The sequence below is a fragment of the Sus scrofa genome, chromosome 11 (genome assembly GCF_054392235.1).
Source record: "Sus scrofa isolate SSC_HxYL_T2T_F1_AM1 chromosome 11, Sscrofa_HxYL_maternal_Yorkshire_Landrace_v2.0, whole genome shotgun sequence".
Lineage (NCBI taxonomy): Eukaryota > Metazoa > Chordata > Mammalia > Artiodactyla > Suidae > Sus > Sus scrofa.
Window position 1 is genome coordinate 80,707,697 of NC_139393.1, and position 27,455 is coordinate 80,735,151.

Sequence of the window (27,455 nt, forward strand, 5' to 3'; positions counted from 1 at the left end):
GTTAATTTGCCTTTTATTTCAGGGGTGTCTCAGCCAAGAACCCAGAAGGGAAGAGGGAAAATTATGTTCCTCCCCTGCACAGGCAAATAAGAAATACTGAAATGAATTTACAAATAGATGCAAAACTGGCTTTTCCACGCAAGTGCATCTGGGGAGAGGTGTCCGGGGTCGGCCGGCCCTTCCCGACATACGACTCACTTGCATTTCTCTGGACAAACTTCACTTCAACAACTGTCAGTGACTTACACTTTATGAAGTTCTGCCTAGTTCAAAAAGAGTTAAAACAGGAAACCAAAAGGTATCCTGAAATAGACACGATGCTCTTTGGGTTTGGGTTTGGTTTGTTTTTCCCATTTCAAGATCCTTCACGAGCAGCATCTTTCCCGACAGTGAAATACATGTCAATAGCTGATTACTCATTCTGTGCCTCTGCCAGCCTTCTGGGTCCCTGTCCATCTCAGAAGACCCTTCGTGCCCACCCTAACATGAGCCTTATCGCCCTACAAACTGGATTGGTGGCATCCATGTTATATGATCTTATGCATGCTCTTTAGTTGAGAGCAAATAGTTGTGAAAAATCAATGGATCCTACACACACACACACACACACGGGCTCTGGACTAGAACCCCTAAGTTCTGTTCCTACAGTCTGTGCTCGTATCCACTGCATCACAGCACGGTGGCAGTTCGGTTAGGTAGCATATGTTCATGGTGCATAGTAACAAAGAAAAAGCTGGCAAAGCTTCGGACGACGGCACATGCCCTTTTAGCCTAGATCTTACGCATCATCTGTCAGCTGAATAGAAAAGCCAAGTTTTCTCTCTGCCTGTTCTTCCTTTTTTCTTTCCTTCTCTCTTTCTTTTGGAATTCTCTGAAGCAAAGGAAGAAAGAAGGGGGAGGGATCCGGCCACGGGTCACTTAATTTCATCGACACAGACAAAGTGCAGGTAGCAGCCTGAAAGATCAGGATGGGCGGTTTCAGCGGATGCAGTTCCATCAAGGAACCGCCGGCCCCCTGTGTCGTGTGGTGCTGTCCAAATGTGGCCTGAGGTGTGACTCAAGTTGAGACTAACTGGAAAGTAATCACAGGCCAACAGGTGGGGTAGAAACAGCACACACATCAAAACGCAAAGCCAAACACCGAGCATCTAGTGCTTTAGTGCCGTCATGCCTATTCATTATTCTGTTTTATTTATGTATGCTTCCAAATTCAGCCTTTTCCTAAAAATAGAACAAAAACCTTAGTTTGCCTTATGAATAAAGAAGCAGGATAAAATGTCTTTAAAAATCAGGAAAATGATGCAAGTGAAATGAAGTTTAAAAAATAAAAAGCCAGGAACAAAGTTAATCCATGAAATTTGCCTATGAAGTCACTGATTTTCCTAATAAGGAGTTTCAAGGTCAACTCAACTTTTGGCAGCAGAGGGGAACTAGAAAACACAGGTAGTTACCAAAAGCACAGCCCCAGGGTAAAAGCAAGCCAGCTCATGTGAAATGAAAGAGGCCAGCTCTCAGAACAAAAAAACAATGTTCAGGTTTACTCCCTTGAAGAAGACACTCTGACACGACTTTCCTCTTTAAAAATATGTTGGTTTCTTAAATATCTTTCCAGATAAAGCACTCTCATGGCAAAGTTCAATTTAGCAGAACACTGTTTTGGGTAAAGAGAGAGAGGAAGGGCACTAAATGATGCCTACAGATTCAGGTGTCTGATGCTCCGACATAATCCAGGAATCATTTCCAAACAGGTAGGACTATTTGTACATTTGGGTTTTATAGTTTTATACCTTTGCTTACTTTTTAAATAAGACAACACTCTGATGTTCTTCCTTGGTGACTAATAAAAATCTAAACCTTAAGAGCACAAATTATGTACACGGCCCACACCCCTACAAAGACTTGCGATGATGTCACTGGTATTCTGCCATAACCACGGGAGACAGGGCACAGTTTTCATTGAAAGTATTCGACAACATCCATGAATTAAGTCTTCTCTTTAATAAATTCCATACACACACACTTTCTTCCTCCTGTCATTACTTTACCAAATAATTAGTCTTCAATGTTCACCTGCATTCACGCACTGGTCCTGTCTTCTGGTTTCTGCTGTCAACACACCGCAAAACTTCTTAGGAAGAAGCATCTTATGATCTTGCCAATATGGTGGACGGTTTTTTTCCCTGACATTTAAACTCTCTAGCCCCTCTGATTCTATCACCATAAATGCCTTTGCTCTCTAAAGAATACCACAGTAATTAAGAATATGGGTTGATGGGAAGTGGGGTAATTTTGGTATCACACTTAATTAAAAATAAGACAATGGTGTTCCCACGGGGCTAAGCGGCTTGAGGACATGGAGTTGTCACTGCAGTGGCTCCGGTTGCTGCCACCACCTGTGTTCAGTCCCTGGCCTGGGCACATCTGCATGCTATGGGTGTGACCAGAAACGAAACCAAACTAAACTGAATAAAACAAAACAAAGCAAAACAAAATAAAATAAAACAATCCTGATCTCGGTTCTATGAGGAATCTAAAGTAAGCAAACTCAAAGAGACATGAAGCAGAATGGTGGCTGCCAGGATCTGAGGAAAGGCAAAATGGAAAGCTGGGGTTCAATGGATGTCAAGTTTCAGTTCCACAAGACGAAAAGTCCTGGGCGCCTGCTGTACAATGTGAATATAGTTAACACTACTGAACTCTACACTTAAAAATGACTGCGACGACAAATTTTGTGTTGCTTACCACAATAATCAATCAATCAAAACACCGTGAACAAAAAGTCATCACAGCACATGGATTCTTTTCTAAATACCCCTAAAACCGTTAAGTATCACTGTTAGGGCTCGAAACTTCTGAGATTATCATTATTGCCCTTTTGTAGATTTTTTTTACTGTACAATTTAAAAATCTGATCCTCTGAGTTCCCTCCTACAGGGTTTCACCTATTTTTCCATTGCAGAATCTCAGTGAACTTGGTGGTACCGACACTTAGTACACGGGACACTACACAGCGGCCCCTCAAAGATACTTAGGGTGAATGAATGAATGCGTGTTTAGACAGATGAGTGGGTGAATGAACCAGATTTAAAATATCAATCAATATACCTTAGAGAATTATAGAAACACAGATACTGTATGTTAATTCAAGACTGTTTCATCGATATTTCAGGCCATTTGAAGACACTATCAATAATAACCACTATCCACAAGGCCTAGATGAATCTAAAAGCACTGTTAGGTAATCACAGGTCTTCTCCCTACTGGTCCGTCTGTGAAACCCACTGTCTCTCCAATCACACACCGAACACATGTTCTGGGCACTGTGCCAGGTGATTTTACACAGGTGCCACATGCTGATGGATGCTTCTTATCAATCTTCACAGGTAGTATTACTGCCCCTATTTTCTAGATGAGGAAATTGAGGCACAGAGAAGAAAAGTAGCTTATCTATTAAATGGGTGTCCCTGAATTTTCCATGTGAACAGAAAGTACACAATCAGCTTGATGAATTTGTCAAAGTAAACCCGTCAGTATAACTAGACCCAAATCAGGAAATAATGTATCACCATCATCCTAGAAGTTTCTCCCAGACTTCCTCCTGGTTACACAAAGCCCTAAAGGTAAACCCTATCTGACACCTATCATCATAGTATAAGTCTGCTTGTAGTTGAATTTAAGTAAATGCCGTAATATAAAGCGCTCTCATTTGTTTCTGGCTTGATCCGGTAAAGAAGTTCTGAGTTTCGCTCATAGTGCTGGGTACAGTAACAATGCATTCGTTTGCACTGCATTACAGAATGTTAATATATAGATATAACGTAACTAATCCAGTCTCTTGTAAATGTACATTTGGACTGTGTCCAACTTCAAGCTATTCCAAAGTAAGGTTACACGGACATTTTGAGTGTGTTCTATGGTGCACATGTTTATACACTTCTTCTGTATCAATACCTTGGAGTAAAATTATTGGGCTTGGGAGATCCTGAATTTTATTTCAATCACTTTTACTCAATTACAGGGCTTTCTGACAAATCTGTGCATGTCCTTAAGCTCTACTGCAGCTTTCACGTGTCACTAAGTACTTTCTTCATATTTACATACTTCATATTTACATACTTACATACACTTCAACTATTTCCTCACCGTGTATATGCAAATATACCATATATGTGGCATATATGATATAAATGTGTGTGTGTTTATATATAATGTATGTGTGTGTATAGAGAGAGAGTAGTTCCTTGGTGTACAAGGGGAATTGGTGGACATCAAAATCCACACATGCTCAAGTCCCTTATATAAAACTTTATGTAAAACTTTATGCACGGTACAGTTACCCACGGATATGGATGACCAGTTGCATATAAGAGAGAGAGAGAAAGAGAGAGAGAATGACAGAGCTCATTATGCATGAGGCAATGTGCAAATCCCAGGGTAGGAAAATAAAACTATCTGAACCCATGCCTTCCTTTCATGAAACTTTACAGTTACACAATCTGACTCACTATAGTTAACCAAGAGGCAAAAAACAATAACGGATTTAGCATTTCTAAATTTCCTGCCATTCACTGAGCCAATCAGACTAGAGTCAACACATTAAAATGACAAAATGTTTTGCTCACATCAGACTTTCTTGCCTTTGTATAAGCTGAACTATCTGTACCATCCACTCCCACTCATCACACCCAAGATTCCTCTATATGTCTCAGATGCTCCCTGGGGTAAATGCACCTCAGGACCAGGAACCTGGGCATGACACACTTCAGAGATTCTGCAGGTTCAGTTCCAGATCATCACAATAAAGCGAATATAGTGATAAAGTAAGACACCTGAATTTCTTGGTCTCCAGTGCACATAAAAGTTATTTTCACACTATATGCTATTAAGTATGCAGTAGCGTTATGTCTAAAAACGCAAAATACACACCTTAATTTGAAAAGACTTTATTGCTAAAGCATGCTAACCATCATCTGAGCCTTCAGCAAGCTGCAGCTGTAACATCAAAGATCACTGATCAAACATCACCACAGTAAATATGATCAAAATGAACATGTTTAAAATATTGCAAAAATTAGCAAAATGTGAGAGTCCCACAAAGTGAGAAAATGCTTTTGGAAAATGGCCCTGAGAGACTTCCTAGACACCAGGGTGCCTACAAAGCTTCAATTTGTTAAAAAAGAAAAAAAAAAGAGAAAACCCCCCACGATCTGAAGCACAATAAAAGGAGAAATGCCTGTATTACAGACTGCCGATGGTTCAAGGTTTTACTCCATCTTCCTAAAGAGAGAGCATAACAAATGTGATGGAAAGACAGTGTGTGGGGGGGGGTGTCAAAGAATTTCAACCGCCTACCCTCACCATAGGGCTTTGTCACCATCACGACAGGTAAGCTTCCACTCCCCACTGGGATGTGCTGGGGCTCGGTTTCCATGTGTGAAAGAGTGACAGAATGAAACCAATGCTGAGATCTTTCCAGCTCGTGGACTTTGCACTTCAGTTCACTGCCTATAGTTCCTGGATTGTTTGAATTAACAGCGTGAAAATTTCACTCTCAAGGGAACTATTTACAACGCCTTGACCAATGTAGTCTTCTAGCACAAAACCGGATTGGGTTCATTTCAGAATACACTGCATGACACTTTTAAAATGAAACAAACTTCTAAGAGTTTCCTTGGTAGGTAAAAGCCCACATTTACCGTTTAGTGCATCTCATTTAACGTAGATTGTGAAGGTCTAGTGAACAATTTCCAAGTTTTCTTATTATTTATCATCTCTGAGAATAAATGTCGCAATCAAGATACTATACACATTAAGTAGGCAACAAAGATCAGCCTAAAATATTAACGTCAATTACAGCACCGTGCATACAAAAAAGGATTTCCCGTATTCCATATCTTCAGCTCTCATAAAACATGATTTTTCCTGCATATATTTTCTGGATGCCATCTTCACTCAATTAACAAAACACACATTTCTGAAGCATTAGTGTGAGTTGCTATTTATGCCAGTCAAAATCCCCATCATCTGCAAAAAACATGTTTGCATCCTTTCGACATCCTTTCGAGATGAAAGGAAGGAATCTGTGTGCTAAAACGGCTTCATGTGCCCAAATCATGCAAATTCTCTCAGCCGTTTCCTAAGATTTGCAGATGTGTAAATTACTGCTTTTTTTTTTTTTTAAGAGTAGGTATACAACGGTATGAATCTCAAATCAGCTTTTGTCCCACCTCATAGTTCTGAAATGTTCTTCAAATGATGAGAACTGATTTATTATTGAGGCACTGTGAAATTCTGAATAGAATCTAATCTTCCATTTTAATCTTTTATGAAGCGACTGAGTAAAAAAAAAAATTAAAAGTGCAAGCGATGTGTGTCAGTGTATGTATGTACACATGCCTACGTACATCTGCATATATGACATACCAACGGAGATCAGATCTCGGAGCACCAGAGCGGCTTGAGGAAAAAACCCTTAGCCTTTGGCACTGAATAGGACTTTATCTTTAATAAAATCTGGACAATAATTGCAGAGGGCTACAAATTATACAGTAACACAGAAGACATTCCACAAAGTGTTTTCTTGTCATGTGATCCTGGGATCACGCTCTCTGTGAGCACACAGAATAAAGAAGTAGTGTTTTAAGTTAGATTCCTGATGCCTGTGTTGTTGAACTTCTTCATTTTGTGTATTACACACATATACCTATTTCAGCTTTTGGAGGAGAAAACACCTTTTAAGACAACAGGGAAGCACTGAATTCCATGGAAGAAATGTTATTTCAAACAATATCTACTACATGTCTTGGAAACAGTCCCTTTTTCCCAGAGATGTGTGGTGGCCCTTAACAAATACGGAATAGGGAATGCTGTGGGGTTTACCCATCACTACAATGGAAAAACATATTAGCAGAATGCTTGAGTAAAAGCATAATAAACACTGTGCAAGTAGATGACCAATACAGTGGTTACAATAAGGATGGATATGGATGAATTCCGACTTCTTCAGGGCCCCCTGGCCTGAGGAAAAGTAACTCCTTTGTCTTTTCCAAAGGAAGAATCAAAGTACAATGGAATTCCCCATTTCAGATTTTCTGAGTCGTTCCCCCGCCCTCCCCCAAAAATATCCATTCACACTGTTCAGCAATTTTCTAGACATGAATAGAATCCACAGAGCTGACTGGAGCACTGTACCTTGAGACAAGGGTTTGGGAGAGCCTGGGACAGGGAGGTCACGCGGAGTGGCTGGGACTTGGTGATGGTTCTGTCTCTGGCCTGGAGTATATCTGCACTCCTATTTTCTGGAGGATTCCTTCCACATCCCCATGGTGCCCGTGGGCTGGGGATTAGCAAGCAGGGGCCTCAGAGAAGCACAGGGAGAGAGCTGAGGTTTACCGTCCTTTCTCCCAAATGTCTTCCCTCTGTTGCTCTGAGAAACAGGAATGGTGTTATGGACAGAAGCCTCTGATGCAACCTCAAGGGAGCTGAGCCCCCAGAACTCGGAGAGGTCGGAGAAGATGATGGAGGAAGGGAGGGAGGAGAGGGAGAGAGAAGAGGGCAGGCAGAGAGTCCGATGGGGCACTGGACTGATGCCCGGTACCCTTCTGACCATGGTTTTGGGGCAGCTTTCTGCTCCATACATACAAGGTCTGAACAGGGATCATTTTGGTACATGGTGGGAAATGTAATTCTCTATCCCGCCTTGAATGTACATAAGAAATACATCTCTACCTTGTTTTATTGCACTTTTTGCACTTTGCTTTGTTTTTCTTCATGGATAGTATGCTTTTTTTTTTTTTTTTTTTTTTTACAAATTGAAGGTTTGTGGCAACACTGCTTCAAGCAAATCTATAGGTGCCATTTTTCCAAGGGCGTTTGCTCACTCTGTAGTTCTGTGTCATATTTTAGTAATTCTTGCAAAGTTTCAAACATTTTCACTGCCATTACATATGTTATATACTCTGTGATCAGTGGTCTTTGATATTACTCCTACCACTTGCTGAAGGCTCAGATGATGGTGAGCGTGTTTTAGCAATAAAGTATTTTTAATTAAAGCATGTAAATTTTTTAGACATAATGCTATTGGAAAACTTAATAGACTACAGTAGAATGCAAATATAACATTTATGTGCACTGGGAAATCAAATAATTTGTGTGACTGGCTTTAGTGCAAAACACGCATTGAGGTGGTCTGGAACTGAATCTGTAGAATCTCAGCAGTATGCCTGTGTTGATAATAAACTAACTGTGTAACCTAAAAACTACTTTTTTTTTCTCATTTTTCACTAGTTGCTATCTGCAGCACCATTCTACAGCCACCTTGTAGAAGGGACTCAATCCTACTTTGAAAAATTTGAGTTTAAATTGGAACTATACCTTTGTTTAAAAAAAAAAGAAAAGAAAAAAGAAAGAAAGCCCCAAATGGAGTCACGTGTGCTAAGCCCCTTCTCAGCAAACCAAGACTTACAACCTAAACTGACTGCAGTTTCAGCCTTTCCCAGGAATGTAACCTCCAACCAGCCAATCTGGACTGACCTGGTCAACACTAGTGAGATAATGTGCCTGAGAGACCGCTGCCTCCCCCAAAGGAAGGTGACTCTGCATAAAATAATTCACGGCTTGCAGGGAAAACTCCATCACCCACAACTCCTTCTGCGTATAAGTCTTCCATGTCTTACAGATCCTCAGAGCTACTTTCTATTTGCCAGATGGGATGCTGCTCAATTCATGAATCACTCAATGAAGGCAAGTAGATCTTCAAATCTGCTCAGTCTGATCTTGTTTTTCAGCACCATTTCCTAATGGTGACATCCGTGAGGATCATCTCATCAATTCATTGTTTAATATTCAATAATAAAATAATCAATATTATTCCAGTGATGAACATTTTACCTCTAAGAATACTGTGAACACAAGCTATTACAAAAACAAACAAACAAACAAGAACCCCAAAACTGTAATCTGGAGTGTCTCTTCAAATTCAGTAAGAATTTGACAAATATTTCATGCCATACTACTTTGGGTCTAAATATTGCTGTTAAATTTTTTTGGTTTTCTAAAGCTAAACCTTTCTTCGCCAAAAATGTCAACCACCTCACTTAATCATCTGCTTTAAAAATCTATTTTTTCCTTCTAGCACATCCTCAAAGATTTCTGGCCTAAAAAAGAAATGTAGAGAAAGCTTTCCTAAAAACTCCTCGGAAGTATAAGCCTTAGCTGCAGTTTGTTTTTTTAGCCCCCAGCTATCTTGGTTTCTGTTGCCGCAATTCATTATCTCCATCAATTGCTCCTAGATGACCAATGTCCATCTGAGCACAGGGTCATGGAGCTCCTCTTGGCCAGCATCATCCTTGGACCTTTGCAAAAGTTCCGATGGGAGTGATGTTTGCCTTCCATTAATCTCATCTGCTTTGGCCTCTGTGAATCTCAAATTTTTCAATTCACCTTGTCTCACTTTTAACTTTCTCTTATTGATTTCATTAGTCTTTCTACCCCCAAATATGAGAGCCCCTAGATTTTACCCTATATGTTAATTCACTCAGTGAATGTACCTATGACTTTACTTTTATATCTGGCATCCCTTTCCCATCTGGGTACCTGTCCAAATAGGAATCCCCTTGGATAACTGACTGTCACCTCAGACTCCATGGGTTCAAACTGGAACTCATCCCTTGTCTGCAAAAACTAGCTTCCCTTTAGAACAATTCATTTCTATCCCTGGTACGGAGTCACTGCTCTCGTAGTACACTTTGGAGTCATCAGCATCATCATTATTATCATTCTTATTTTGCTTTTTAGGGGCACACTCATAGCATTTGGCAGTTCCTGGGCCAGGGGTCAAGTAAGAGCTGCAGCTGCCAGCCCAGCCTAGGCCCACAGCTGCAGCATCGTTATTCACCAACCTTTTTCACCCTAAAATCTCATCCCAATTTATTCATGTTTTTCCTTTACAAAATGACTTTTTTGTTGAAGTATTTCTCTCCATTCCTACAGCTATCTATCACTTTATAACTGATCACCATCATTCCATAACTCCCCATTTATACTCTCACACTGTTCTTGCGCCAAGACCAATTTGGCTTCCAAAGCCCACCGGTCCTCCTCAGCATCCTGTCAATGCCTCCAAGATCCTAATGCTCCACATTAAATCCTCTCTTACTTGAATCAAGCCTGCCCTCAACTGAGGGTGTTCTGAATCTGTGTGGTTAAAAACTGTCACACTGGAAAGAAATACAGTACTATCTTTAATATATGTTTTTATGCAAGTTATTTTATTAAAATCTTGTCTTGGCTGGGAAATAATTTCATATTCTTCTGCCTAAAAATGATTTATTACCACAGATTTAATTTAAGTTTTAACAGCTCAAACCTTGTCTCTTCAGCAAAGTTTCACTGTTGCTTCCTTTGAAGACTGCTATTTATGTTTAAGCATTTTTATTTCATTATCTCCATAACCTTTTCCCTGAAACAGATGCAAAACCCATGGCACCTCCCACTATTTCTTACATCAAGTTATTAAGCATGACTGTCATTCAGGAGCCACCAACATATTGCAATGCTTTTAACTTTTTTTTCTCCTACCACAGTATACTTGGAAATTCAGTGTAGTTACAAATGAGCCCATTTTTCATCCTCCTGGTTTCATTCCCACGTCCACTGACGCCAGCCCTCCACTTCCCTCAGCTTCACCCGCACACTTTTCTCTGTACCCTCCGCCCAGCCTCCTCATGCTGCTCCTTCCTCTGTCAGGCCCTTCACCATGCGGCCTCCTGAGCGGACTTCATTCTGTTCTCATCGCGTTCATCCCCGGCATTACTTGGCTCTCAAATCCAGGCGGACTGAGCTTGCTCTGACGTTTTGATCCTTGCATCCTTTACCAGGCCTTTCCACTTCCAAAATCCCTTGAATAAAGGTGGTTGGGAACTAATAGGTAGTAAGTCAGAGTAAAGAAAGGCTTTTCGTTATTTCACTTGGTATGCAATATCAGAGCATACTCTTATTCAATAAATATCAAATGATACCAGCAATCACCTGAGGGTAACAGCATTCTAGCAGATTGGATAGGATATAGTCAAATAAATATATCCTTAGGTCCCAACATTTAAGATATTCAAATTGAGGGAATACTGCTCAGAGCTTATTTCATCCAAAGACAGATAAGCAGGTGTGTTTCACAGAAGACGGCTTCTCCCCACATCTCAGCCCAGGCTCCCCACGTCTCTCTGCACCCCAGGCAACAAATCAATGAATGAGCCAGAGTCTTCTCAGGCTTGTGGTATTTCCAGGGGCAGCATGGACACTTTTGTCAGCCAAGTGCTCTAGAATGGTAAGCTAAATCCACCTTCGGTACAGGTGGAGCTATAAAGAAGACCCGCTCCAAAAGCATCTAAATTTGTAGCAGAAGAGAGTTTATAGTTGGCAAATCAGCCTCAGTATGAAACGACAACAAAGTTGAACATTTCTGCCTAGACTTCCCTTACCTGTGTTTCTCAGTGTTCGCACAGAACACACTATGTCTCTATTTTTAGAAATTCCTAACCAATTTGTAAGGGTGGGCACCGCTGGCTTTTGACCTATGTTTTCCCAAACACCTTAGCGGGCATTTAAAACCTGGTAAATGAAAGGAAAGGGTGAGGATTTGCAACTGACCTTTCTCTGTAGAAATTTCTGAATTACTGTTCATTTTATTCAATGAAACAAAAGATGATATCAGATGGCCGTGGAAAGACAGGACTGTCCAAAGAACATCAATTGAGGTAACTGACGGCCATGACTTCAATCACTAGCCGTTGTCAGATGCCACCCAAAACCTCTCTGGCCCATGTCTCCTCTCTGGTCTTGAAATCATGTACCCAACTGCCTAACTGCCATCTCATCTTGCATGGCTCAGATACGGACAACCAGACCATGGGCTCGTCGGCTTTCCTGCCCACTCCCCATTCCCGACACCACCTCCTCAAGTCAGCAACTGCATGTTCTCTTTCTTCTTCCATCTTCCTGGTCCCCCAACTCCACGTCCCCACCACGTGGTCCCTGAGCTTCCCCACTAAAAGCCCTTCGCATCCATTCACTCTCCTCTTTCGCGCTGGCCGTATTGAAAGCTAGGCCAGACTAAGTTCTTCGTTTAGTAACTACTCTCTCCTCTGCCTTCACTCTTTCTCAATCCCAACCGCTGCCCACACTGCACCCAAAGCCTTCTTTATAAAAGTGACATAACTGCGGCTCTCCTGCTTAAACCACTTTGTTATTCGTCTTAGAATGGGTTCGAAACTTCAAAACGTCATGTTACTCCACGGCACAGCCCCTTTCCTCAAATCCTGTTCCTCGCCACTCGCCCAGGGCCCCCGTGCCTCGACTTCCCACTCCGGTTAATCCTCACTTCCTTCAGTACCTTGAACACAGCATGTTGTCTTTGACTTGTGGGCCTTCTCAGATGCTTGTTTCTTTTGACTGAAATCCTCTCTACTGCCATATTCTTCTTTCACACTAGTCCGTCGCCAGGTTGCAGCGTCGACATGACTTCCTGGGGGAAGCTTTTCTTGATTCCTAGAGTCTAGGTTCAGCTCCCTTCCTGTGTGGCACTTCCTTCATCAGGGGACTGATGCTCTAAGGCCCTTCAAATGCGAGTTCACTTAAACCCAGTGAACAATAATTACAGTGTGGTGGCGCTGTAAACACTTGTCTTTAAGGAGTCAAGCAGGAAATAATTAAATGTTTTTATACGACCTTTATTCATTTTTATACAACTTCCTGGTTTTCTTGGAATTTCTAATTGCCTTTTTTCTTCCTTCCTTTTTTTCCCAAGTATATCTTTTTATCATATTCAGTGACTTGTCCAACTTCTCTATCCTATCAGGTATCTTATCAGGTTATTTATCTTTATTTAACTTTTTCAGAGTCCTCACATCAAAGGCATTTATCTTCTAATTCAGACTGATTCCTCTACTATTATAATTGTGGCATTTCCCCTCACTATTTTTCTAAACTGCTTCCACTTTCCTATATTTTATATCATACGTTTTCCTAGTTTGTGCTTCTGTTTTGTTATAGCATATTTTAAAGCATTTAAGAAAACGCTGGGAAAAGCAAATTTCCAGAATTTTCCCATATTATGAATACATCATGACTTGGACCTCACACTGGATTGATACAGTAACTACAGATTGAATGTCAGTTTCACTCCATCATTTTAAAGGTATTCCTCTACTGTCTTCGAGCATCCAGTGCTTCTGATAAGAATTTTTAAATTTTATATTGAAATTATATTGAATTGACTAAATAGCTTCAAAGATAGCACAGAGTTTTCTATATACCCTTCCCTGAAGCTGTCCTAATGCTTCATCTTACATAAGTGTTTGATTTGTCACAACGAAGAAGGCTGTCACAACAATAGCATTAAGGAAACACAGGCTTCCCCTGGACTTTGCTAGCTGTCCCACTGGCAGGCTTTACTCCGATCCAGGAGTCCGCCCGGCATTTGCTCTTCAGAGTCTCCTCCAACCTAAGACACTCCTTCCGTCTTTTGTTTCTCGTGGTCTTCACGTTTCCAAGAGTACTGGTCAGGTATTCGGTCAAACAGACCTCAGTTTGGCTTGGCTGATGTTGTCTCATGATCAGACTCGGGCTGAGGATGTGGGAGGATGGCCACAGAGGTGAAGTGTCCTTCTCCATAAGGAGGAATCTGGATGAAAGTCTGATTCTTACCTTCTGTAGTTGACCAGATTTTTGTGGCTGTTTTCTGTGACTTCAAGGGTGGATTTTAAGTACAAGTCTTTATATACAACATGCTACATCTTCAGTGAACTCTTTTTGACATGACTCTCTCTGTAAGCTCCAGAAAATTCTATTTTATTCTTCTTTGCTGTTTCCTGCCCTCTTTTATCTTTATCCTCACTTAGTCTTATTTAGAGCAGCATTTACTGGCTGGTGTGCTTGCTTATAGTGTACCTTGAGCTGCTTTCCTTTACTGAATAAATTAGTCTTGAGGAAAACTTAGTAACAGATGGTCTCTTACTTGTCTTAACCCTAAGTTTAAGAGATGAAGCAAATGGATGTCCTTCCTGATATCACACATTCAAAACTGAAGTACCAAGAGGCATAATTGTGATTTATTTTTCTTCTTCTTTTTTACATATCTTTTAAAAGCGTCTGTCCAATGTTGGCCTCTAAATACTTGCACGAAATGATTCCTAGTGTTCAGCAGCCTTCATCCCCTTCTGTCCCACAGCTGACAGGGGGGGTGCCCTGGGTGTACACCTTGGCTTTCTCTCCACAGTCCTCGAGGGATGGGGCCAAGAGCGTGGTCCTTCCGACACCAGACGCCGTCGGCAAAGTGTGGCTGTGTTTTCTCTGGCGAGTTGAGAAAGAAGATGGACCAGGGCTGACGCTGACAAGATGGGTTTCCGTGCCGGCTGTTCAGCTGTGGGTCATCCGGGGCCCGTACGTCTCCGGCCACCGGCGTGAGGTAATGTTTCCATTGTCAACAGCAACGCTTTTCACAACCCAGTTCTCAGCCATCTGATAAAAGCTGATTTTATGATTTTCGTTTCCTCATTAAAGTAGGTCATATGCAGAAAATGTAAATTGGAGGCCGTCTTCCCAATTTTCCTGCTGTGGTTTACTCTGGCTTCCCTGCTCCATATTGAGTTACTTCCAAAGAAAACATCTTCCACTGAAATTCTAGAGGCCCTTTCAAAAATCAGTCCATCAAATATACACAACTTGCTAAGAAAATTAGGGATTTCTGCTCTAACGCAAATCTTAGTTCTCATAACTGGAGCCAACAACTGATTTTTACAGCTAATTCTAGATAATTGAGAGGCAGCTTATCCAGATTAAACACTGTACCTATGTGTGCATCTAGCTACAATCTGCCATCTAGTTTTACCTATGTCAGTGTTACAACTTCCATAATTATGGGGGGAAGGTATAAAGTCTATTCTTTCTGAAGTGCGGTTTAAAAATATTCACAAACGAGAGAGCTCAACTGGCTAAAATGAGACTTTTGCGTATTAATGGATTACAGAAACTGCCCATCAAACATTAAGGACCACAAATGAAGCTGTGCTGTATTTATTTTGTGCAATAAATTTCATTTCAGACAAATACTTGGAAAGAGGATGATTGTGTTGCTTAAAATGATACTTGACAAAATTTCAGAAACTACAACCTGATACCAGCACTACCTGCGGCTGAAAGAGCATTTCGTCCAAGTGTAACTTAGTTCATGACATGAAGACACAAAGCTTCATAATTGGACATCAAGAACCAGCTACCTGGGAGTTCCCGTCGTGGCGCAGTGGTTAACAAATCCGACTAGGAACCATGAGGTTGCGGGTTCGGTCCCTGCCCTTGCTCAGTGGGTTAACGATCCGGCGTTGCCGTGAGCTGTGGTGTAGGTTGCAGACGCGGCTCGGATCCCGCGTTACTGTGGCTCTGGCGTAGGACAGTGGCTGCAGCTCCGATTCGACCCCTAGCCTGGGAACCTCCATATGCCTCGGGAGCGGCCCAAGAAATAGCAGCAGCAACAACAACATCAAAAAAAAAAAAAAAAAAAAAAAAAAAGACAAAAAAAAGAAGAAAAAAAAAAAGAACCAGCTACCTGGATGCCTGGGGGTTCTTCCCGTCTCTTTATGCCTCTGACGCCAAACATGTCATTTAGTTATCACACCTGTTCCCACTCCTTTCATTCTAGCTCATTGACTATCACCATTCACGTAGCCTCCAGAACACACCATTGGATACACAAGACTAGGAAAGTTCCAAGATTCTTTTGAGACCAAAACAAACATATAAACACCTCTGACTATGTGGGGTCCTTGGGCCTATGATGGATCTCGATTGTAAGTTTTTTAAAAGTGAAGATTAGACGCTTTATTTACGTAAAGGGAATCTCCACGTCCATGAATGTTCAGTGTTGTATGGTGGGGGAAAGAGGAGGCTTTGAAGACAGATCTGTAAGGAGCTTTACCTCTCTTACAGACACTGACGGAACTTTGGAAAAGCTGCATCATTTGCACAATTTCAAACCTCTCTTCTCACGTCTAATTGGGAATATTCATATGTACTCAAATGTTTGTCATGAGGACATTTATGAGCGACATAAAATTAAGTGGTACAAAACTAAGGAGCTTGTGCTACCAGCATTTAGAAGTGCTCAGTAATTGTAACTAGACTTTTTAAACCATAATGTAAAAATAAAAAGGAATTGCTCTGTTCTTGATGACATAAATGATAATATAAAACAACAGTTATGTCTCCCAGAGTGTTAATAAAATCTAGGATTAGATCTGAAACAAAACGATCTAATGAAGAACAGGGAGCACGAGGTGAACCTCATGTCAAGTACTCACCCGCGTGAGCAGGCTTCCGGGAGCCGAGCAGGCCTCTCACGTCTCTGAAATGACTCGCGTTCCACAGGCATCGAGGTTCTCGGCACTTCTTGCCTCCCTTCGTCTGCGAAGAGGCTCTTGGTAAACAGTCCCAGTGGCCCTCCGCCTCTCCCTTTCCTCCCTTCATTCCAACACCGACCTGGAAGGACAAGAAAGATCACTGTCAGGTACAAAGCCTTTTTAACAGACCCCGCCACGAGACTGATAATTACTTTCAAGCAGTAAAATCAGAATCCTAACAGGCAGTACTCAGAAATGTTCTTCCTAAACACTCTTTCACCTCTTCGGTGATATTTTTCTGAAGCTCTGAGAGAGTTTCCGCCTTGAAAGAACTGACATATAAAATACATCCGCTCTCCCACTATAGATAAGAGCCACTTTAATCCCATATTTTATTATTGTAGGGACGGATAAGTGGAAAGACGGATGATGTCAGGCACTCAGATGATCAGACCTATAAAGAGCCAGAGATGGGAAGTCATAATTTTCCAGACCTCTTCCCCATTTGGCCTATTATCTGGCCTATTAATGCTCTACAGGATAAAATACAAAGACACAACTCTAAAAATTAAGGTTCAACAGTGAAACTAAGGTATTTCAGCTGAGCGAACACAGAGCTACGGCCTCACAGCTGGCTCTCACTATGCACTGTTGAGGCTGGATTTGTCCGTCCGACGCTTCATGTTCAGTTCGGGGGGTGGGGGGGAAGGTATGTTGCTAAAATGTGTGTAGCCAACACCTTCATACACCTAAGAGTTAATATCTTGCTCTAAAACTACATGATGTGCCAGAGTGGCGCTAATTGCTCTACATGGATCATTGCACTTAATCCATTCAACATTTTAATGTTTCATGTATTATTATTCCTCTCCCTCTGGAATGTGGAGTCTGAGGTCTGAAAAGGCTGGGTTGTACCCATGTTCACAGCAGCCATACTGCCAATAGCTCACATGCAGAAGCCACCCAAGTGTCCACTGATGGCTGAAGATAAGCAGAATGTGATATATGAATACAATGGAATATTATTCAGCCTTAAAAAGAGAAGGAAATCCTGACACATGGTACAACATGAGTCAATCCTGAGGACATTTTGCTAAGTAAAATAAGCCAGTCAAGACAAGACAAATTATGACTCCACTTATCTGAGGTAGTTGGAGTCATCAAAACCATAGAGACAGTAAAATGGGGGATTCCAGGGGCCAAGGAGGAGGGGAAATGGGAAGCTGTTTAATGAATAGAGAGTATTATTTTTGCAAAATGGAAAGAGCTCTGGAGATGGATGGTGCTGATGGTTGAACAAGAAAATGAATGTACTTAAAACCACTAAAGGAGTTTGCGTCGTGGCGCAGTAGTTAACGAATCCGACTAGGAACCATGAGGTTGAGGGTTCCATCCCTGGCCTTGTTCAGTGGGTTAAGGATCCGGCATTGCCGTGAGCTGTGGTGTAGGACGCAGATGCGGCTCGGATCCCGAGTTGCTGTGGCTCTGGCGTAGGCCGGCGGCTGCAGCTCCAATTCGACCCCTAGCCTGGGAACCTCCACATGCCACAGGAGCGGCCCAAGAAATGGCAAAAAGACAAAAAAAAACCCCAAAACCACTGAGCTATACATTTAAAAATGATTACGAGAGTCACTTTTATGTTATGTTTAACACAATTTTTTTTAATCGGGGGGGAAAAGGCTAGATAGCTTGGCCAAGGGCACAGGGTAGCTCTCAGCAATCTAATGTTGGTACACGCCTCAACATCATGGTTGTGCAATCCCTTTGCCCAGAGGATGCATCACCCTGAACTTCAGAAGGTACCCTCTGAGCATCTGGATAATCACCTTTTTCCACAGGGGACTTTGAATAAATCCTGCCCACCTGATAAGCCAGAAGAACTTCTGAACATACACAGATTACCTTTTTATTTTATGACGCCCACTTAAACTGTGCACTGGAGGTTGCCTATTTTATCAGCCTTTTCAGACGGATTTATTATTCCAGTCTGATGAAGATGATCATACTGAGTTACTTAGGTTTTAAAAACTGTGCTTTGTAATGGATTATCTAACACAGTATTTACAGTTGACTCATGAACTGTGGGGGTCCACTTACATGGGGATTTTTTTCAGCAGTAAATACTCCAGTACCACAGGAGGTTGGCTGAATCCGCAGATGTAGGACTACAGATCACGAGGAGCTGCACATACAGACAAAGGGCCCATATAGGTTATACGTGGATCTTCGGCTGCACGGAGGGTCAGCCCTCAACCCCTGACATGTTCAAGGGTCAAGTGTACTTAACGTCAATCCTATACATACTGAGTGTGTGCTATGTGCCAGGTATTGATGCCAATTCAAGGTGTTGCTTTCTAAGTGCCCTGTGAAAAGGGAACACGTGGGGGTACTCCTCATCCTGGAGGGAAAGAAGTGCTCCAGATCTGCTGACACTAGAAGGCATGTCTTGAAAAATGAGTAGGGGTGAGTTGGATGGACAAAGGAAGTAAAGGCGGGCTGGAGGGAGGCGTCTGCAAGGCAAAGGCGTGTGTGAGCCTTTCTGCAAGTCTGAGGAGTGCAGAGTGGGTGCTGCAAGGCTGCAGCGAAGGCCTAGGGGAAGAAGGCCAGAAGGGCAGGGAGGTAAAGACTAGGGAGCCAGGCTACGAGATTAGGCTCTGTAATGGGGACTGAGTTCTGGGTGCTCCAAGAGCAAAAGCATCAGGCCCGAATTAAAGTCTATGAGCCATCACTCTGGGGCAGGCCAAGATGAAGTGGAAAGGAAGGAAGTACTGCTCTCCTTCGCCTTACTGCTCAGTACCCTCCGGCCAAAGACAGCATTAAACTGAAGACCAATGAAATAACTTTAAAAGCAAAGGAACCTTCAACACAAAAGAAAATTCAGGATGAGCCAAGGGGATAGGGAGCGTGGGCTGGACACCTTGTTTTCAGCTCAGAAGTGATAAGGAAGGAAGTGGGGGGGTAGGGTTCTCAGATGGCACTTCAACTAGACAGTCTCTCGGGACCTCCCTCATATTGCACAAAGTAGAAGGGACCGTTTTCCTGCTGGACCCAGTGTCTGCTCACATCAGTGAACAAACTGACCAGATTCATTAAGGCTATGCAATCACTGTTCAGCCCTTGCTAACATCTTCAAACACCACGCCTTTTAAAAAAAGCATTCTACTAAATGAATAAGCATGAAACACTATCTCTGAAGTACCTCACCGTGTCGATATCCGCCCACAATCTAGAAAGTGCATCCAGAAAGACGCCCAAGGAGCTGTAGGCACTGCAAGGTGCAGAACCTGGAGATAAGCCTCTTCTCTGCCCAGCACCTCTTTCCTCCTCGTGTGTTTCATTTCTGTGATGTATGTAGGTTTGCTATCTCCATCATCCATATTTGGGTATTGCAGTCTCCTTTGACGGGGGACTATTTTATAGGGTTTTAACATTTCCCATCTAGTGCCCAAAATAGTGCTTTGTACATAGTAGCAGGCCTATAAATATTTACTAGCAAAAAATACAACTTTCTACCTAATCCAAACTCCTGAGCCAAACTCCCAGAGTAATGTGAATTTCTCCCTGTAATTTAATTTACAGCTTAGTTGCTGGGACGATGGCCCTCACCATGAGAGGGGGTCAGAAAGTGAGGGAAGGAGTGGAGGGTGTGGAGGCCAAGAGAAAACCGGCTGCAGCCAACTTTTTATGTGAGCTCTTTGGTTTTTTGTTTTGTTTCCTTTTTGAGTTTGTAAGAGCAGGTGGCTTACATATATTCCAAATCTCCATTTTGGGGAGTATGCTCTAAAACTGCCAATGTATTTTTTTTTTTTTAATTTTCAAGTCATTCTCTGTCTTTATTGACAAAGGTTACATTGATAAGGAAGAAAAAATCCATAATATTTAAGGAAAAAAATGGAATTCCAACCCAGCTATTTTTTCCTCTTCTTCTCATCTGTCCAGCTTCACCTTCCTACGACTTTTAGCATGTGCTGTGGGGCAGCCTTCAATCAGCGCTCACAGGATCGTCCTGGACGCTCACATTTCCCCCACATATTTATTCCCCTACACATGGAGCAGGGAGGGGACGGTGCAGGGGTGGGTGGGGGAAGAAAGATGGGCAGGGGGCTAAAACACTTCTGTAAATTCCCATGATATTCTATCCATCCTTTTCATATGACTTATCACTCTCTCCTTTATTAATGATGTGCTACTATTATCGAGTACGTGCTGGGCATTGAGCTCTGTGCTATGTATTTTACAAACATCATTCAACTTAATTATTGAAATAATTGAATTAAGGGTCCTTATCTTACAGCCCTTTTTCTGCATGAGGGCATGAAGACAAAGCTTCTGTTTTTTTTTTTTCAAGTATGATATATAATGTCTTCGCATAATCCTTTCAGATTGCCAGCACATAATTTGATGTGTGCATAAGGGAATGCATGAATAAAGGTCTTCAAAAGAGCATTTGGTTATTACCCTTAAAACAAATATTTTAGCGGAAGACCTTAAGAGTGTTTATGTAAAAGGAGTTTTAAATTTTCCATTCACACAAGCTTTGCAGCAATTACCATTTTCTCTTTTCATCCCATCACCCTATGGTTACACCATAGTTTGTGCATCCACTCATCTACTGTGAACACTTGCACTGACCCCAAACTTGGGCTGTTACAAATAAAACTGCTGTGGACAATTCTGTACCAATTTTTGTTTGTACATGTTTTTATTTTCCTACAGGGAAATACCTAGAATTTTAAGCAACTGTGAAAGAGTTTCCTAAAATGACTTCATGACTTTATATTCATACCCATGGTGTATAAGAGTTCTGGTTCCCTCCAAATCCAGAATTGAAACTTCTACGGTCAGCATCTTGAAATTGACTGTTCAAATAGGCATGTAGCTGTATCCCATTGCAGCTTTCTTTTTTCTTTTTTTGGCTACATCTACAGCATGTGAAAATTCCTGGGCCAGAAACTGAACCCATGCCACAGCAACAACCCAAGCCATTGGAGTGGCCATGTCAGATCCTTAACCTGCTGAGTCACAGAAGAACACCTCACTTTGAGTATATTTTTATTATTATTATTATTTATTTATTTATTTTATTTTTGGGCTGCCCCACGGCTCATGGAGTTCCCAAGGCCAGGGATCAAATCCTTAACCCACTGTGCTGGGCTGGGGATGATGGAACCTGTGTCCCAGCGCTCCCAGGATGCCTCCAATTCCACTGCATCTCTGAACATCTTTTGATGTGCTTATTGCTGCCCATATATAAGTCTGGTAAAGTGTTCAAATTATTGGCCAGTTTTATTTTTTTAAAACTTTCAGAGTTTATTATTTATTTTGGATATGAGTTCGTTTTTAGAAATACAAATTGGTAAATATTTTTCCCAATCTTTGGTTTCTTCCATTTAGTATCTTTTGAAAAGCAGAAGTTTTACTTTTGAGGAAGTCCAATTCACCAATATTTTTTTTTTCTTGAGCATGCTGCTGGTATACTATTTAAGGCATCTGTATCTAATCCAAAATTACAAAGCTTTTTTTTTTTTAGAAAAAAAAAATATATAATTCTTGGTTTTACTTTGAACTTTAAGATAAATTTTGAGGTAATACTTTACACGGGGCAAGTATGGGTCAGAGATGATTTTTTAAATTTATTTTGTATTGTTATTTCCCCCAACACACTTTTTTTTTCCCCACTGTACAGCATGGGGACCCAGTTACACATACATGTATACATAATTTTTTCTCCCATTGTGCTGCATTGTAAGTATCTAGACATAGTTCTCAGTGCCACACAGCAGGATCTCATTGTAAATCCATTTCAAAAGCAATAGTTTGCATCTGTTAACCCCAAGCTCCCAATCCCCCCAATCCCTCCCATTCCCCACCACCACCTCTGGCACAACCACAAGTCTATTCTCCAAATCCATGATTTTCTTTTCTGTGGAAAGGTTCATTTGTGCTGGATGATTTTTTGAACATATGGATTCCCAATTATTTCAACATTGTTTAAAATACTACCCTGTGTCCACTCAAATGTCTGAAGCTTTATAACAAACCAGTTGTCAACAGGTATGTGACACCTGGAACCTCTAGCTCTGGAACCTCTATTCTGGTCCCTTGATCTGTCTTTATTCCAACACATCATCATCTTCAGTACCACAGCTTTATAACAAGTCTTAAAATCAGAGCATGTTATTTTTCCAACTTTGCTCTTCTTATTTAAGTTATCTTGACTATTTTAGATGCTTTGTATTTCCATCTTTATTTTAGAATGTTGACCAATTCCTACCACAAAATAGTCTGGAATTCTAATAGAGTAATAATTTTCTAATATCAATTTTTTTCTTTCCTGATTTTTGTTCTGTTTGTTTGATGACATTTATCTAAGACATTTCTATTCTAACTTTATAAGAGTATTTGTCAGGAATATTCATATTTATTTATACTCAAAATTGCATTGGTTAATTTTCAAACATTAAACTGAACTTTAATTCCTAGAATAGGTGTCTCTTCTCTGTTATGTATTATCTCTTCTGAATGTTGTTGGGTTTGATTTGCTAAGATTTTGCTTAGAAATCTGCATCTTTGGCTTTAAATAATACTATGCTTGTTTTCTTTTCTGGAAATATCTTTGGTTATAGTATCAGGATAAAGCTGGTCCCAGAACATACTGGGAAGTGTTTCTCCATTTAAATTTTCTAGAAAAGTTTGGACAGAATGGACATAAAAGTTTGAACAGAATTTATCCTTTAAGTATGTGGTAAAAATCACTAATGAAGCCACCTAGGCTGAAATGATTCTTTCTGGAAAGGTTTCTAACTACACTACAAAGCATTTTTTTGAGTAAATACTGGTAGTTTGTGTTTTTCAAGGAATCTGTCCATTTTTTTTCTAAATTGTCAAATTTCATGGCATATAGTTGTTCACAACATTCCTTTTTTATCTTTAAGTAGCTATGGTATCTATGAGAGGTGCTACCTCTCTCATTATGCAGTCATTTGGTTCTACTACTTTTTTCCAGATTACTCTGGTTAGATGTTTATCAATTTCATTGATCTTCTCAAAGAACCAACTTTAGCTCTTTGGTCTTCTCTACTGTGTTTTATTCTCTATTGTATTGATGATTATTCTGATTATTATTTCCTTTCTTCCATTTACTTCATGACTAACTTATAAATCTTTTTCTAGTTGCTTAAGTTGGAAAGTCAAGTCATGGATGTGAGGCTTCTTTATTCTAATCCAGAGGCAGAGTGCTACACATTCCACCTGAAGTACAGCTTTGGTAGCACCTCACTTCCTCTGATGTGCTATACTTTTACTTAGTTCAAAATGCTTTCTCCTCTTCAGTTTGGTTTCTCATTTGACACTTGGATTACTGAGAATCTGAAAAAGTCATTGAAAATGTTTTTAAAAAAGGAAATATGTCATTTACTTTCCAAATAATTGGGAAATTTCCAGAGATCATCCTGTTATTTATTTCTAGTTTTATTTTATATTCATCAGAGAATACACTTTCATGAAATGAATTATGTCACATGTATTGACTTGTATTATTGTCCTGAACATAGTCCAGCTTTGTAAATGTCACACATGAACTTGAGAATTATATGAGTTCTGCAGGTGTCAAGAGAAATGTTCTATGTGTAACAATTAGGTTAATTTGATTGTTCAGGTCCTCTCTATCTTCACCCATTTTTTGTCTCTTTTATTAATCGTCCTGAAAAGTCTATCTACTTTGATCTTGTTCTCCCCAACTCACGGATTCCACTGGATTCTAACTGGGTCCCTTCTGCATATACCATGACCTGGAAATTCTCTCAAGGCTGCAAGCTAGGGAAACTGTAGCACTCACAATGTTTACTGTTGATCTCTCAGGAACCACTGTCCTTTTCTCCTGGGTTGCAAGTGTTTTGAACAGCATTGTTTTATGCATTTTGTACACTTTCTTAGTTTTTTATAGAGGATAAATTCACTTCCTATTAATCCTTCTTTTACCACCATCTTTTGAAAAGCTCTTCCTTACACAGGTTGTATTTTTTTTTATTACTGATTAAATAGACTACTATACAGACAACACCATGTCTACAACCATGATTTTTTTTGGTCATTAAATGTTTCACCCCACTTTCAATTAGATAATGAATTTGCATCACATTTGGATAAAAATATTTGCAACTCTGAAGGCTACTTCATTTTAAGGACAGCAGTAAACTAATAATGGCAGGTGTCTTTGAAATTCATTGCAGTACCTTGGTAAGGACCCATGAGATGCCATTTGCAAATGACAAAACTGAAGAATAGCTTTATCTTGCAGTTCTTCATGAAAAAAAAAAAAGAATTGGCAACAATTAAATCAGTATTTTGCTAGATAAATGAACACAAAGAAATCATAGTCTGTTGGCAGTGGTGAGAAAAAATTCCATTAAAAAAATCTGTGTCTGCACAATCTTTCTTCTGCCCTCTAAAATATTCACATCAGCAAAAACACATAAGTAGCTAATGAAGAAACACTGTTTGTTTTCCTTTAAGGATATTAAATACGTTTAGTGATCTGGGAATTAGAAATTGTTGACAAATATGTATCTATTTATTAGAAAATGTGTAATTAATTTCAGGAATGCCCATGCTGTTTAATAGACTTATGTCATAAATTTTTAGGATCACATATTTCTAAGGATTCTTTGGAAAATCACCCAATAAAACAATGTCTTCCTGCATGAGATTAGCTTCAGTATTTTGACTTCTTTTTTGCTCCCTTTTGATAAATTGAGCGACAAAGGTGGGTAATGAGATTCTTTTCTGTTGATATAAGCTGTTTTAACTGATAATAAAATACCAAGATTTTTTTTTTCTATGCTTATACCAAAATTAAGCACTGCGATATTTTCTCTGAGACCTTAAATATTTTCTATCACAAGGAGAATTTTACTGCATGCAATTTTGCTGGGAAACTCTTTCAGAGTGGTCTGAAAATACCAGGATGTCTGGATCTTGGTTTGTCTGGATGAAAGACAAAAGGAATGATGTAAGAAAAGCTATTATGAGAAAAAGCCATTATTAACATTTCAGTGAAACTGAGTAGGCTGAAAGGGTTCACATCTATGTTGAAATACTTAGTTGAGTGGCCTTGTTGTCTTACACCAGGAAATGCTATGAGGTCACCATGACTTACAACTATTACCATCATTCCAATAAATGGTTATATGTGTTAACGGAAAGGAGGATCCTGGTTATTACTGCTTACGGTCTGGCATAGAAGTCAACAGCATAAACACAGGACAAAAATTCCCTGTTTACAAATCAAATACGGTCAAAGGTGCTATTACAAGTCTGCAGAGAAGAGTGTCCAGTAACAACTGGGTGGGAGTCTTCACCCTGTGAGGTGAAGCCACAAGTAAGTTAGTGGATCGTATCACGTGCACCGGTTCTATCTTCTTTTCCACAGAAGGCCACTGCTCAAGTAATTCTCGCCTTTATCTGCTGCATCAACCCAGTTTTCCTCACTAATAAATCGCTCCCATCAGAATATAAATATATGCTACTGAAAGGGATGGAGTAGGCACAGGTAGTTGCAGAAATCCCAGTGAAGCATCACAGATAAAGAGGGAAACGTAGGGGACTCTGTGAGGTCACTGTAAGGTAATAACTGCTCAAGAAAGCCATCAGCACAAGGCAGGCTTGCTTGACTAGTGATGGCATGAGAACTGCCTTAGGGTGTTGGGTGGGGGGTGGATGAGGGCTGCATTCAGATTCAGACCCAGGGCAGGAGTTTGAGGACCGCCCTTCTGCTGATTTGAATACACACCTTACCAGAGACCAAGGAGAGGCTACTACTCCCAGAAAGGAAGAGGCGGGCTTTTCCGACCCCCACTCCCCTTGGATGAAAAAACTGTAGCCCTCCAGGCAGAGCTTCTGTGCCTGCCGGCTTGCATCTCTCACAAACCTCCTATCCTAACAAATCTAGTTCTTGCCTATCACTTTGTCTCTCGCCAAATTCCTTCTGCATGGAGGCAAGAAGAACCTGAACCTGTGAGTCCAGTCACTGGATGAATGATTCTAATTTAAAACCACGGGTTCAAGTCCCAATCAGGGTTTAGGCTGGGTTTGAGTCCCGGCACGTGGGTTCAAGTCCCAATCTGCCTAGGTTCAGGCCATTACTGCAGTCAGTTTCACTATGATTTCTTTCATCCTAAAACATACTTAGACATTTTTCTTTCTAGCTCACATTTTAACCTTCCAAGAGGGAATGCCTCCAAAGAGTTGTCTGTAATTGACTTTTCCTCTTACTTTTCTCAGTTTCATTCTAATCAAATTCCCCTCTACCCACAGATGAGACCAACCACAGATCAAACCAGTTACTATGAACACGTGATCTCTACATTAAAACCTAAGATCAGTATCCGTATCCCCTTTCTCTGGGCTCTCAGAACTGGACACAGATGCATATTTTCATGGAAGCAGAATGGTCTGTAAGAAGCAACACGGAATAAACTACTTCGCCGACTTCTTTACCCTTTAAACTCGCTTTTCACTGCGGTCCCCAAACACTACCTACCCTGGTTCTCCTCCCAACTTTCTGTTTTCTACCCCTTTTCAGTCTTTATTCTTACAATGTGGGGACAACATGGGCTCTATCTTTGGACTCCTTCTCTTCTCTGTGAACACTCGCATCAGGCTAATTCCACAGGGTCTTGTAGCTTTTAATGTCTTTCATATGGATGCCCAGAAACGCATGTCTCCAGCCCTGACTTATCCTTTCCTACTGTCATCACCAAACTCCCTGATCTGAAGCAGCCTGGCACTCAGAGCCAGTCCTGAGAGCTCCACATGGCCCCCTGCAGGGTGGGTGGCACAGGGACGGGGGCAGGGGAAGATGACCAGACTAAGCGGGTTCCTCACTGACATCACTGCAGCTCCCTTAGCCTAGAATGGGATCTCCGACCAGTTTCCGGTGTCCCCGCCCCTGGCAAATGCTCACTTCTCACATAAAGATGCATCTCTCCCCATTGCACAAACCATAGCTTCTTTGTCCCTTCTTCCTCTGGTGGACAAGCCTGCCCAGACAACGCCCTGCTAACACCA

General features: G+C 40.9%; 1 protein-coding gene across 10 annotated transcripts in view; it reads right to left on the minus strand.

Moving 5' to 3' along the window:
• LOC146398709 (uncharacterized) overlaps positions 1 to 27,455 on the minus strand; it is an 843,865-nt gene that overhangs the window by 386,035 nt on the left and 430,375 nt on the right. For 9 of the 10 annotated variants that reach the window (XR_014819883.1, XR_014819889.1, XR_014819887.1 and 6 more), the window contains one exon: positions 16,350 to 16,527. Coding sequence is in view for 5 of the 10 variants with exons in the window: in XM_084982272.1 (XP_084838398.1) it covers positions 16,350 to 16,527 (178 nt within the window). In the remaining 5 variants the exon portion in view is untranslated. Of the gene's footprint in view, positions 1 to 16,349; positions 16,528 to 24,622; positions 24,690 to 27,455 lie in introns of all 10 variants that reach the window. The other variant, XM_084982273.1, reaches the window with a different exon arrangement.